At 41.2% G+C, this 12,907-nt stretch overlaps 1 protein-coding gene across 3 annotated transcripts in view; it reads left to right on the top strand.

Annotated features, from left to right (window-relative positions):
* The window catches only part of slc6a2 (solute carrier family 6 member 2), a 175,916-nt gene that overhangs the window by 124,181 nt on the left and 38,828 nt on the right, over positions 1–12,907 (top strand). For all 3 annotated transcript variants that reach the window (XM_043707014.1, XM_043707015.1, XM_043707016.1), the window contains 2 exons: positions 7,373–7,485; positions 12,474–12,602. In XM_043707014.1, coding sequence (XP_043562949.1) covers positions 7,373–7,485; positions 12,474–12,602 — 242 coding nt within the window. The remainder of the gene's footprint in view (positions 1–7,372; positions 7,486–12,473; positions 12,603–12,907) is intronic.

Here is a 12,907-nt window from a genome sequence, read left to right on the forward strand (position 1 = left end):
TGGGTGGCCTGTAACACACAGTAGCTCACCTCTTGTGCGCAGAGTGTCTTGGCAGAAATTTGTTCTTCTCTTCAGGTGGCAAATGCATTGAGGTGGTGACAGCGGCTTATACATCACAGATTTTGAGGTATCTTCAATGCTTGACGGAGAGGGAGAAGCCACCGGTTCCATCAGCCTTTCCAACTGTTCCAAGGAGCCGGGCATGTTTTGCTCTCGCTCTGTTTGCAAGTTTGTAGCTTTTATATGGTCCATGTGCTCGTTCAGGACCGTCACACCTACTCGAACCTCATACATCACTGGAACTGATCTTGTGTCGACCTTGTCTCTTATCTTTGCAGGTTCATTTCCATGGTTCCTACACCAAACTTCATCCCCTGATACCGACCTATGAGTTCTCTTACTGTACTCTGGCCTAGTGGGACTCTTTTGCTGTCTCCAGTCCACATACCAGCAGCAATTACAATGGCTGACTGGCCCAATCTAGTCCCACCTGCCAGCACCGGGCCAATATCTCTCCAAGCCCTTCCTATTCATATACCCATCCAAATGCCTATAAAATGTTACAATTGTACCAGCCTCCACCACTTCCTCTGGCAACTCATTCCATACACGTACCACCCTCTGTGTGAAAACGTTGCCCCTTAGGTCTCTTTTATATCTTTCCCTCTCACCGTAAACCTATGCCAAGGAGAATGTGAGGACTGCAGATGCTGGAGATCAGAGCTGAAAAATGTGTTGCTGGAAAAGCGCAGCAGGTCAGGCAGCATCCAAGGAGCAGGAGAATAAGTTTCGGGCATAAGTCCTTCTTCAGGAACCTTCAGGAACCTAACCAATGTCCTGTATAGCTGCAACATGACCTCCCAACTTCTGTACTCAATACTCTGACCAATAAAGGAAAGCATACCAAACACCTGCTTCACTAACCACCTACCTACGACTCCACTTTCAAGGAGCTATGAACTTGCACTCCAAGGTCTCTTTGTTCAGCAACACTCTCTAGGACCTTACCATTAAGTGTACAAATCCTGCTAAGATTTGCTTTCCCAAAATGCAGCACCTCGCACTTATCTGAATTAAACTCCATCTGCCACTTCTCAGCCCATTGGCCCATCTGGTCCAGATCCTGTTGCAATCTGAGGTAACATTCTTCGCTGTCCACTACATCTCGAATTTTGGTGTCATCTGCAAACTTACTAACTGTACCTCTTATGCTCGCATCCAAATTATTTATGTAAATGACAAGAAGTAGAGGACCCAGCACCGATCATTGTGGCACTCCACTGGTCATAGGCCTACAGTCTGAAAAACAACCGTCCACCACTACCCTCTATCTTCTAACGTTGAGCCAGTTCTGTATCCAAATGGCTAGTTCTCCCTGTATTCCGCGAGATCTAACCTTGCTCACCAGTCTCCCATGGGAAACCTTGTTGAATGCCTTATTGAAGTCCATATAGATCACATCTACTGCTCTGCCCTCATCAATCCTCTTTGTTACTTCTTCAAAAAAACTCAATCAAGTTTGTGAGACATGATTTCCCATGTACAAAGCCATGTTGACTATCCCTAATCAGTCCTTGCCTTTCCAAATAAATGTACATCCTGTCCCTCAGGAATCCCTCCAACAACTTGCCCACCCCCGACGTCAGGCTCACTGGTCTATAGTTCCCTGGCTTGTCCTTACCACCCTTCTTAAACAGTGGCACCATGTTAGCCAACCTCCAGTCTTCCGGCACCTCACCTGTGACTATCAATGATACAAATATCTCAGCAAGAGGCATGTCCTGAGTCAAGCTATGCAATTGTCTTTACTCAAGTGCTATTCCCCAAGCTCAGTCAGACTGGTGAGGGCCCATCAGAATACCCTGCAACTCACATGCTCCACTTGCCACATATTCCAATAACAAAGCCAATTGTAGTGCTTGTTTGAAGTCCAGTTGGGCTTCAGCTACAAGGCGTTTTTGCATGGTTACATCATTAATCCCACATACCAAACAGTCTCTCAGCATCTCGTTAAAGGCTTCAAACAAAACCACATGCCTCTGTTGGTCGGTAAAATCTCAGTATGGATTCCTCTCGTTCTTGAATTGCCTAGGAAAAATGATTACAACTCAAAATTAGAGGAGGCTTGGGGTCATAATATTCCTTAACTAAGTCCATCAACTCTTGAAAGGTTTTAGTATCTGGTGCCTCAGCGAAAGTGAGAGTCCTAATGACCAAAAAAGCTATGGGTCTGCAAATTTTCAGAGGAATTACGTGTTGCCTTTCATCTGCCCCAATGTTATTTGTCCAGAAAAAGTAACACATTCTTTCCACATACTGGATCCAGTCTTCGATGGCAGGATTGAATGAGTCAAGCCTCCCAAATAACAGCATGATGCCAGAAATGCTTACCCCAACTCAAAATGACAATGAATCTCTTCAGGAACATATTTGCTCTCATTGCCACTAAAATAACTCCACAGAGGCTGGTGTCCAATCACCAAGTCAGCCTTTGTTTACATGTGGATAGCTCTCCAAGTGTCAGAACCTCTGACACTCCTTTTTTAAAATATTTTAATCACCAGTATAAATTACAAACAAACAGTTAACATGAACAGCAGTATTCAAGAAACTGCAATTTACAGGGAAAGGGAATGGCAAAGTCAGACCCCAAACTCCATCATTCAACCAGTTTTCAGGTGAAATGGGGACAAACCTCAAATCCCACTTTCAGTCATTACAAAAATAATAAATACATACAAGACAGTCCAATCAAATGTGAAACAGTGCATAGAATGCAGACACCCCCAGCAACCCAGTAAGCACACTCCTGTTTTTTTTTGTATTTGACACTGCTCCAGCTTCCTCAGAGCCAGCTCTCAGAGTGACCAGACTCTCTGAGACTCCTTTTTTATTTTTACTGCTGACACTCCAGTTTATTTTTTTATCTTTCTTTTTATTTTCTTAAACCCTCACACTACCGCCTAACTGCGGTAGTGCTTATTTTTTCCCCAGCAGGGTGCCCCATGTTGTGTGTGTGTGCAGGTGAAAGACACAAGGCGCACGATTCTTTATTCAGTTTCCACCACCAGGAAGATAGGAAACACCCGAGTGGCCTGTGACAAGCCATGCCCTTCACATCAAAGGGCAATGCTGTGTGATCAAACAGTGAAGGGGAGGGCAGGGATTAAATCAAAATAGAGTTGGAGGGGGAAGAACACTCCTGTTTTAATCTGTCAGCCATGGCTCCCTGATTGGACCAGATTAAAAGCCCCAATCAGGGAACTCTTATTCTATCAGGTCCACCTGGCTGACCTTGTTATAATCACTACAAAGATCCCCTTCAATCAGTGTCAATGCAACCTTGGTAGTATCTTTTACATTTGTCATCCAATCTTTTTGTTTTCAAACAAATTTGAATAACAACTGGGTTTTGTCATGACATTAAGAAAGTAATTCTTTAGGTTTTTCTTAAAGCCTTATTTATTTTGACCTGGAGAAAAGATTGAAATTGTACCTTGAATGATTTAATTGCTTCATTTACCAGTCGTGACATTGAATGTGGAAAGAAGACTATTGAGGGAGAAATGAAGCATATGAGAATTTATGTGAGGTAACATTGATACAAGTATATAGTACAAGTACAAAGGCCAGCAGAGTTTTGTATAAAGTAGTATGTAGTTATCGGTTGTTCAATATGGTACGGAGACATGTGGACTGAAGTTCTGTTGCACATCACAGATGAGCTCAGAAATGGATATGGATGAATCACTGATGAGAGTAAAAGAAAAATTGAGAATACTGGAAACTGAAACAGAAATCTGAATTTGCACAAAATCCACTGAACATTTACTGGAAACCATGGCAAGAATCTAGAACGAATGGCACAAACACTGTGGAAATACAATGCATTGTAATATTATTGGTTTCAATTGGAACTTGTGAAACAGAAGGCCAAGTTTCAAAACTAAACAGAATTCGACAGTACGTACGCTACAACCATTGCTTTTGTCCAGTGAGATTCCAAAGTGGAAGCCTCGGCTCTGAAAACTATCCTTTTCTACCTAACATGGTATCAGTCCAGGTAAAATGTTCAGATCTCTTGATGTTTGAGGAAACAAATGGTATGTAGTCTGGGCTATCATGAAGAATGATGACTATGATGACTTCCCAAAGTCTTTATCAGTCTTCCCAAAATGTCATGATGTTAGTGTGTGAGTATGTAGGAGTGTGTATGTGTGTGGTTGTGTGTGTCAAGTGTGCGCGTGCACACACAAACACAGACTCTCTCAGATACACAAGCACTGTCTCATGCACACACACATACGCTCCCACACTCACACCCACGCAAGCACCCTCTCATAGGCTTATACACCATCATACTCACACACATACTTCACCAAGCTTATACACACTCTCACATGCACTCACACCTATACGTACACACTCACCTAGTCTCTCCTGCATGCGCACACATATATATTTATGGGGTGAATCTGTATTTGCTGAATTATATTTTACTTTGCTCAAGAAATGCGCAACCTACAGTCAATCCATGTAAGATTCTGTAAATCCCACTTTAGAAATAGAGCCAGTCTAACACAAGATGGTGACACAGACAGATTTTAACCTCACATCTTTAATGCATTGTCTGAGCTGAGATGACACATTAGGTTAGAAAACATGCATGTGACTTAAAAGGAGTTCTAGGATTTACATATTAATGATCCGAAACCAGTGAAACCATTCTAAAAGATGAAAGACTTAATCTAAGTTTGTTTAATATATTACAGCTGCATGACACTGTAACCTTTTGCTATAAATACTGTGTCTTATGGTCCTGCTCCACAGCTACCTGATGAGGCAGCAGCACTTCGAAAGCTAGTGCCTTCAAGTAAACCTGTTAGACTATAACTAGGTGTTGTGTGGTTTTTAATTTTTCCCAAAATGAGTAATGTTCACATCAAATACCACTTACTAGCTCCTGCAGAAAATATTTAAGTTAGCTTGTCTCCTTAGTAATTAACTTATTGTGCTAATGAGAGCAATATATTCATTAGAAGTGGCAGGTGGCAGGTTATCAGGCCATAAAATTTACCATCCTCTCCTCCACATTAGGTGTCCTTCTCAGAGTTTGATCAAACCATCCTCTTTGTGGAAATAAAGTCATTTTGAGTTATCATAGTTGTCAGCTTGTTCCCTTCACAATTTTGATGAAAAGCTGTAAATTCAGTGTATTAAAGCTCAGTCTTGCCAATTCTGTTGGTCATATGTGTATTTACGAATTATTCAACATTACTGAGCTCTTTATCTGAGGGACACTTGTTCAGTTTTGTTAATAGTAATTGGCCCACCATGTATAGACAAAATAAGTGATGTTTGACAGTAATTTTATCTTCTTTCCCACTTTTCAAGCCGTCTTCCCCATTTTTATACTCTTAGATCCTTTCTCTCCTGTTTGCGGCCTCACTTGCCCACTCCTCAGGTGTCACTCCCCTGCTGGCTGTCCTATTCCCAGCCTTGTTCCTCTGGCCAGTCAGCTGCACTCCCTCTGGCCTCTCTTCCTACCCAATAGCCTCTGGCATCATTGTCCCTGACCCAGCAGCTTTGCTTATTGCTGCTACTCACTTTCTCTATGCTGTTGCAACCACAGGCTGCTTATCTCCTGTATTTGCTGCTGCTGGGCTCTCAGGGAGCATTTGTTCGCTGATTGGTCACATCAGTAACAGATTGGATTTTCACGAGTGTTTTGAGGTTTTTCAGGGTGAATTGACCTGTTGCCCTCAGTATTTTGTGTACTGCCTGACAACTTGTGTTTATATAAGACCTGGATTGTAAGAAGCTATCCCAAAGTGATTCACAAAAGGTGTAATCAAAAACATCTAGCTTACTATGTTTGCTGCTTCAGAGCAGTCTCCTCTACATTGGTGAGACCAAATGCTGACAGTGTGATCACTTTGTGGAATACCTCTGCTCTGTCCATGAGAATGATTCTGACCTTCTGGTTGCTTGCTATTTCAATATACCATTTTGCTTTTATGCTAACATCTTTGTTCAAGTAAATGCAAAACACTGCAGACATTGGAAATCTGAAGCAAACACAGAAAACCTTGAAAAAACTGAGCAGGTCTGGCACCATCCATGGAGAGACAGAAATAGAGTTAACATTTCAAGTTTGGTATGACATTTTTTCAGAACTAGTTTTTGTCTGAGGCCTACTGCAGTGCTCCAGTGAAGCCTGAAGCAAGTTAAAGGAACAGAATCTCATTTTTGGTTTAGGCACTTTACAAACGTATGCGCTTAGCATGACGTTCAACAACTTCAAACCAGGAACTTTATTCTCCACCTTGATTACTCCCTTTGCTCCCCTCCATTCCAAAGAAAGTCAATTTTGTTTTGCATGGGTTTGCTTTCAGCATTGTTTTCCTATTCTCTGCCATTACCTGTGCTATTAACACCTACTCTTCATCTCTCTATCTTTTCTCTACTACAATTAACACTACTTTTGCCTCTGGGCACCTAGCCTATCTGATCCATCTTACATCTCCTCACTTCTTTCCAATAGTATAAAAAACATAATTTTATTGACCTCTTTAGTTCTGATAAGAGATCACACCAGATTCAAAATGTTAACCATAGCTCTATCTCCACAGTTACTGCCAGAACTGTTGATTTTCTCCAGCACTTTATGTTTTTATTTCAGATCTCCAGCACTTTGCTTTTATAATGAGGAGGAAGGTTGGGCAAGGATGAATGTTTGAAAGATGGCTCATGAAATTGTATGGGCAACAGAAATATCAGATTAGGGCAATTGTTTAAGAAGGATGCTGGGAACAAGTTTGAAATTTATTTTCTTTTTGAGATTGTTCAGCGAAGTTCTGAACAACAATCTTTGTTGTTGTAAAACTAACTGATCAGTGTCACTCACTGCTAACTTCAGAGGAGATTGACACCTTTTATCACGTCCAAAACCAGTAAGAGACCAGGATAAAGCCGAAGCAGAAGGGGAATCTTGGGCTGTATTTTGATGAAAACTTTAAGTTGCTTTATAATTATTGCTTGCAAACTAATGGTGAAAAACTGGACTTTTAAATTTAAAGCACAGTGATTTGTCCTCCAGCTTCTGTTTTAGGAATTTTCAGAAAGCTCATTCAGAAACTAATCTGAAGCCAGATTATTTAATGCCTGACTAGCCACTGAGCAGTGCTATTATTGTTCTTTCAAAATGTCCGTAGTTATCTACAGGGATTTGCACCTTTCAAGACCAATAAACGTAAATACTGGAATTATTTGCCACTCTATTCCAAAATTGTGGTATTTTCTTGTTTATCAATTACACTTTTATATAATCTCAGTGTACCAACTAATTTGCTGTGTGCTATTCTGTTTTCAGGTCCAGGCTTAGTGTTTGTTATTTATCCTGAAGCAATCTCCACTCTCCCAGGGTCAACATTTTGGGCAATTATGTTCTTCATAATGCTGCTGACATTGGGAATTGACAGCTCAGTAAGTAAAATGCAACTTTATCTCGTGTTCCTCGCTGTTCTAATTCTAAACGTCAGTAGTTCATAGGCTGGAATATAACCCAGGGAAACAAGGTGACCAGGCCAATTTAATCGTGGGACAGATCAGTTATAGTCTACTGGTGTTGGCAAACCTCCAACAATTCAGTTAGAGATGGAATAGGTTAGTACAAGGAACTTGACACCTTGAGGTGGGATGTCAATGAGCCTCATTAATCGACACCAATTATCTCTGACCCCACTGAAATTTACAGTTTGTTCAGGGATTAACTGGGAGTCACCAGAGATTTCCTGTGCTGCCTAAAGGCTGTTCAGCAAGCAGATTTGGGTTTTCCAGCATCCTACCTAATTTTGGGTTGAGTGCTCATGGTCAAGCATTCAGTGTTCAATTGGGGGAACTGACAAAAGGAACAGAAGGCTCCACTGAATGCCATCCCCTTGCACTTGCCTCCAATCACCATGCTTCCCTTCCTAACCATCATCTCATTTACCTGATTGTAGGGATCCTGGTGAAATCCTGGAGCAATACTGGCAGCAGCCACTGTTCCTGGTGACAATACTGGCAATAGAGAGCTGTCAACCTCCATCTGGCATATAATTCTGGCATCCAATGAAAGTGAGGCAGATTTCCCATTGTTTCTCCAACTGGTGGATGAGAACTCCACCAGCATTAAATCCAGTCCTTGAAATGTACAGCACAGGAACAGACCATTCAATCCACCTGTGTTTGTGTTCCACATAAGTACACTTTTATTCTTGAAAGCAACTGAGTGCAACTTCAATGTTGAGAGACAACATGTATCATACTGTCAGGATCTGTGGTAGCAAATTCTTTAAAAGGATCCTTTAAAGATGGCTGCTGTGAATCACAGCAACATCTTCTAACTTCTCTTGGTTTTAATGCTGGTCACTTTAAATGATATTAAATCAGCTCGAAGAGATGAATTTCCAATTCGTAAACCTTGCCATCCTGCTATCGCACTGACATGAGTGTTTTCCTAGTTTACAACAGTTAGTTTAGAGCCCTAATTTAAACTTTCCTCACTTCTAATATCTTGAGGATTAGTGAAGTTTCATGATGATTGTGCTGGCAGTGATAGTTCTTTGTGTGCAATTCTACATCTTGATTCACAGCCATAACATAATAGTTAAATAAAGCAATGAATACTCTCCCATCCAACACCCCTCAACCACAGGCCACGCAAATTCCACTTTCATCCAGTTATTTTACTTATGCCACTTCATCCCTTATAGACAAAATTTTTCAATAAAAGGACAAGGGAGGGGGGTATAATTTGTAACTACATTAGTTATTCAGGCCTTCCTTAGGAACATCAGATGGTGAAATCTTAGACTTCATTGAATTGTTTAACCCCTATTTGTCCTCAAAAGGTAAAGTTACCATAAAGTTATCATAGTCCCAAAGAAGCGTAGGGCTGACCTCTCATTAGAGAGATGACTGCTGGTGAGCTTAACCTGACGGTCACACCTCAGGTGAGGAGTAATGTCCCCATGAACATCCCAACTTCTCAAACTTGCCCCTCGCCTGAGGTGTGGTGAACCTCAGGTTAAATTTACTGGCAGTCCTCTCTCTCTCTCTCTCTCTCTCTCTCTCTCTCTCTCTGAGAGAGTAGTCCTTCAATCCTGTGGGATTATGGTGACTTTTCCATTGCCAATCTAGCCTAATCTCTGTCTCTTATTTAAAGTAATATCTATGGAGCTGATTAATTAGAACCTGGACAAATTCATTAGGTGGCCAATATCAATTGATATTTGAGATTTATTGAGATTATGATTAGTTCATAATGGTGAAAGGAGCAAAGACTTAGAACTTTACTTTGAACCATGAAGTTTTAGAAAGTGAAATTTCCTTCACATTATCAACTACTCTTAATTTCAAATCTCGATTTGGAGAAAAGGTTGTGCAAATAATCTCACCATGTGACTACAGATGTTCATGAAGAAACTTCACCACTACCTTCCCACTGACAACTAGGGAAGGATACTAAATGCTGTCCTTTCAACTAATGTCTAAAGCCCAAGAATGAAGAAAATAAAAGAAACCTCACGTATCTTCACCTGCCATAGCTTTCACTGTTGGTGACTAGCAGATTAATGTATTGAAATTATTGTCCATGCTGACACGAGTGAAATATAAAGAAATAGTGGGATGAGAGGATTCAGCTGAACAAACACAAAGATACCAATTTGCAGTTAGCCGCATTTTTGGTGTAATTTCGTATAGTTACTCCCTTCTAATATTATTTTGATGCATGACTGATATTCTGCCATGCCACAAACAAGAATTCATCTAGAAATGCTAGAATACCTAGTCAACAGAAAATTGATGAGTGTAAGTAATTTGAAATACAGAGTTAGGAGGGCACAAGTTTGTCCACTCAATCACCTGATTCCACTCTTTCTGAAGTGACTCATAGATTTTGGCAGAAAAATTATTTCACTACTCACATTGGCCTGAAACGAAACGACAGACAATCGGTTTAGCCATCCACTATTAGATCTGTCTGGATCATTCAGGAATGCAAAGATAATCCCTGGTTTATTTTATCCACATAAAACTGTGTTTCCGCCACCTCACCTCCAGTAAGTGCAAGAAAGTCATGTGTCTTTGACACAAAAGCAGACACCACCTTTAAGCTGTCTCTGCTGTGCTCTGCATTAAAAAAAAACTTTCCTCATACATCTCCTTTAAACTTCCCCCTCTCACTTTAAACTTCTGCCCCCTAGTATATGACATTTCCACCCTAGGAAAGAGACCCCAAGTATCCCTCCTTATCCATTCCCTCATAATTTTATATACTTCTATCAGATCACCAGTCAGCCTCTGAAGCTCTAATGGAAACAATGCAAGTTTTTCACCTTTATAGCTAAGACACTCCAATCCAGACAACATCTTTATAGAACATAGAACATAGTACAGTACAGCACAGAACAGGCCCTTCAGCCCACGATGTTGTGTCGACCATTGATCCTCATGTAAGGTAAACCTAATGTATGAACCCTCAAATTTCTGTGACCATATGCATGTCCAGCAGTCTCTTAAATATCCCCAATGACCTCGCTTCCACAACTGTTGCTGGCAACGCATTCCATACTCTCACAACTCTCTGTGTAAAGAACCCGCCTCTGACATCCCCTCTATACTTTCCGCCAAACAGCTTAAAACTATGACCCCTTGTGTTAACAATGTCTGTCATGGGAAAAGGTCTCTGGCTATCAATTCTATTTGTGCCTCTCATTATCTTGTACACCTCAATTAGGTCCCCTCTCTTCCTTCTTTTTTCCAATGAGAAAAGTCTGAGTTCAGTCAACCTCTTTTCATAAGATAAGCCCTCCAGTCCAGGCAGCATCCTGGTAAACCTCCTCTGAACCCTCTCCAAAGCATCCACATCTTTCCTATAATAGGGCGACCAGAACTGGACGCAGTATTCCAAGTGCGGTCTAACCAAAGTTTTATAGAGCTGCAACAAGATCTCACGACTCTTAAACTCAATCCCCCTGTTAATGAAAGCCAAAACACCATATGCTTTCTTAACAACCCCGTCCACTTGGGTGGCAATTTTAAGGGATCTAAGTACCGGCACACCAAGATCCTGCTGTTCCTCCACACTGCCAAGAATCCTGTCTTTAATCCTGTACTCAACTTTCAAGTTTGACCTTCCAAAATGCATAATTTTGCATTTATCCAGGTTGAACTCCATCTGCCACCTCTCTGCCCATCTCTGCATCCTGTCAATGTCACGCTGCAGCCTACAACAGCCCTCTATACTGTCAACGACACCTCCAACCTTTGTGTCGTCTGCAAACTTGCTAAATTGTCCTTCAATCTCCTCATTCAAGTCATTAATAAAAATTACAAAGAGTAGAAGCCCAAGAACAGAGCCCTGTGGAACACCACTCACCACTGACTTCCAGGTAGAATACTTTCCTTCCACTACCAGTCACTGTCTTCTGTCAACCAGCCAATTCTGTATCCAGACAGCTAAATTTCCCTGTATCCCATTCCTCCTTACCTTCTGAACGAGCCTACCATGGGGAACCTTATCAAATGCCTTGCTGAAGTCCATATACACCACATCCACCGCTCAACCCTCATCAACTTGTCTAGTAACATCCTCAAAGAACTCAATAAGGTTTGTGAGGCATGACCTGCCCCTCACAAAGCTGTGCTGACAGCATTTAATCAAGCCATGCTCTTCCAGATGGTCATAAATCCTATCCCTCAGAATCCTTTCTAACACCTTGCAGACGACAGACATGAGACTGACTGGCCTGTAATTGCCGGGGATTTCCCTATTTCCTTTCTTGAAGCACCATCCTCAAAGAGCTCTTGTAGCAAAGTGGTGGTGTGCCTATCTCTGAACCAGGAGGCTCAGGTTCCAATCCCACTTGCTCCAGAGGTGTGTAATAATATCTCTGACCAGGTTAATTAGAAAATACATTCACCATCCCTCTTCACTTTGGACCCCTTGGCTTGATTATAAATAGCTCAACTTTTCTGCATTGTCAGTATTTGGATATCCTTTCTCAGGACCAAACCAGGGCTAGGTAAGACATCTGATTTTGCTGATGTGACTTACAGACTAGAAACAAGTGTGCCTTTTCCATGGACTTTCCCAGCATGAACCAGCAGCACTGAAGTGGAAAGCCTTAATCAGAAATTCAAGTTTTAAGGACACCTAGAAAATTCATTCTTCGAGATATCAGGAGTATCACAACAATTTGTTCCTGTAGAACCTTAAGGCAAAGGCCTTTGGGCTCCAGCAAGACATAATCAATCTTCTCCCTTTAAATCTTTTGATCATTCAATGTATTTCTGAACTTTTCTGTGGTTATTTTTTACTTCTATTTATGTTGTTTTTTGTTTAAAAACCCTCATATTTTGAGTATGTGATTAAGTCCCAATGCGTTAAAGGTTGAACTTATTCCCACATGGTTTATTTCACTTAGATGGGTGGTATGGAAGCTGTTGTCACTGGAATTACAGATGATTTTAAGTCATTGAAGAATCACCGAAAGCTCTTCACATTTGTAACAGCTGGTGGAACTTTCCTGGTTGCCCTCTTCTGCATCACCAATGTAAGTGGTGGAACCTGTTTGAAAATCAATAGTGCAGAGGTTGTGCAGCAGGCTGTCAGTTTGTCAGCTGGATGCAAAACTGGAATTTGTGAATTAGTGTTTGTTCCATAAAATACTGGATTTTCATTGTCATTGATACCTATAATTGGTGACTGATTCACAACAGCGGTTTTCCGACTGATTGGCAAGTTGAAACTCTACCCACTGTTATGAGTAGTCCAACTGGTACTAGTTTTATGGCATGATTGTTTTGGTGTTAATTCTATGTTTTCGAGAAGCTCTCAGTTTATGAATCAGAGCTGTGA

Source organism: Chiloscyllium plagiosum, chromosome 17 (assembly GCF_004010195.1).
Source record: "Chiloscyllium plagiosum isolate BGI_BamShark_2017 chromosome 17, ASM401019v2, whole genome shotgun sequence".
Taxonomy (NCBI): domain Eukaryota; kingdom Metazoa; phylum Chordata; class Chondrichthyes; order Orectolobiformes; family Hemiscylliidae; genus Chiloscyllium; species Chiloscyllium plagiosum.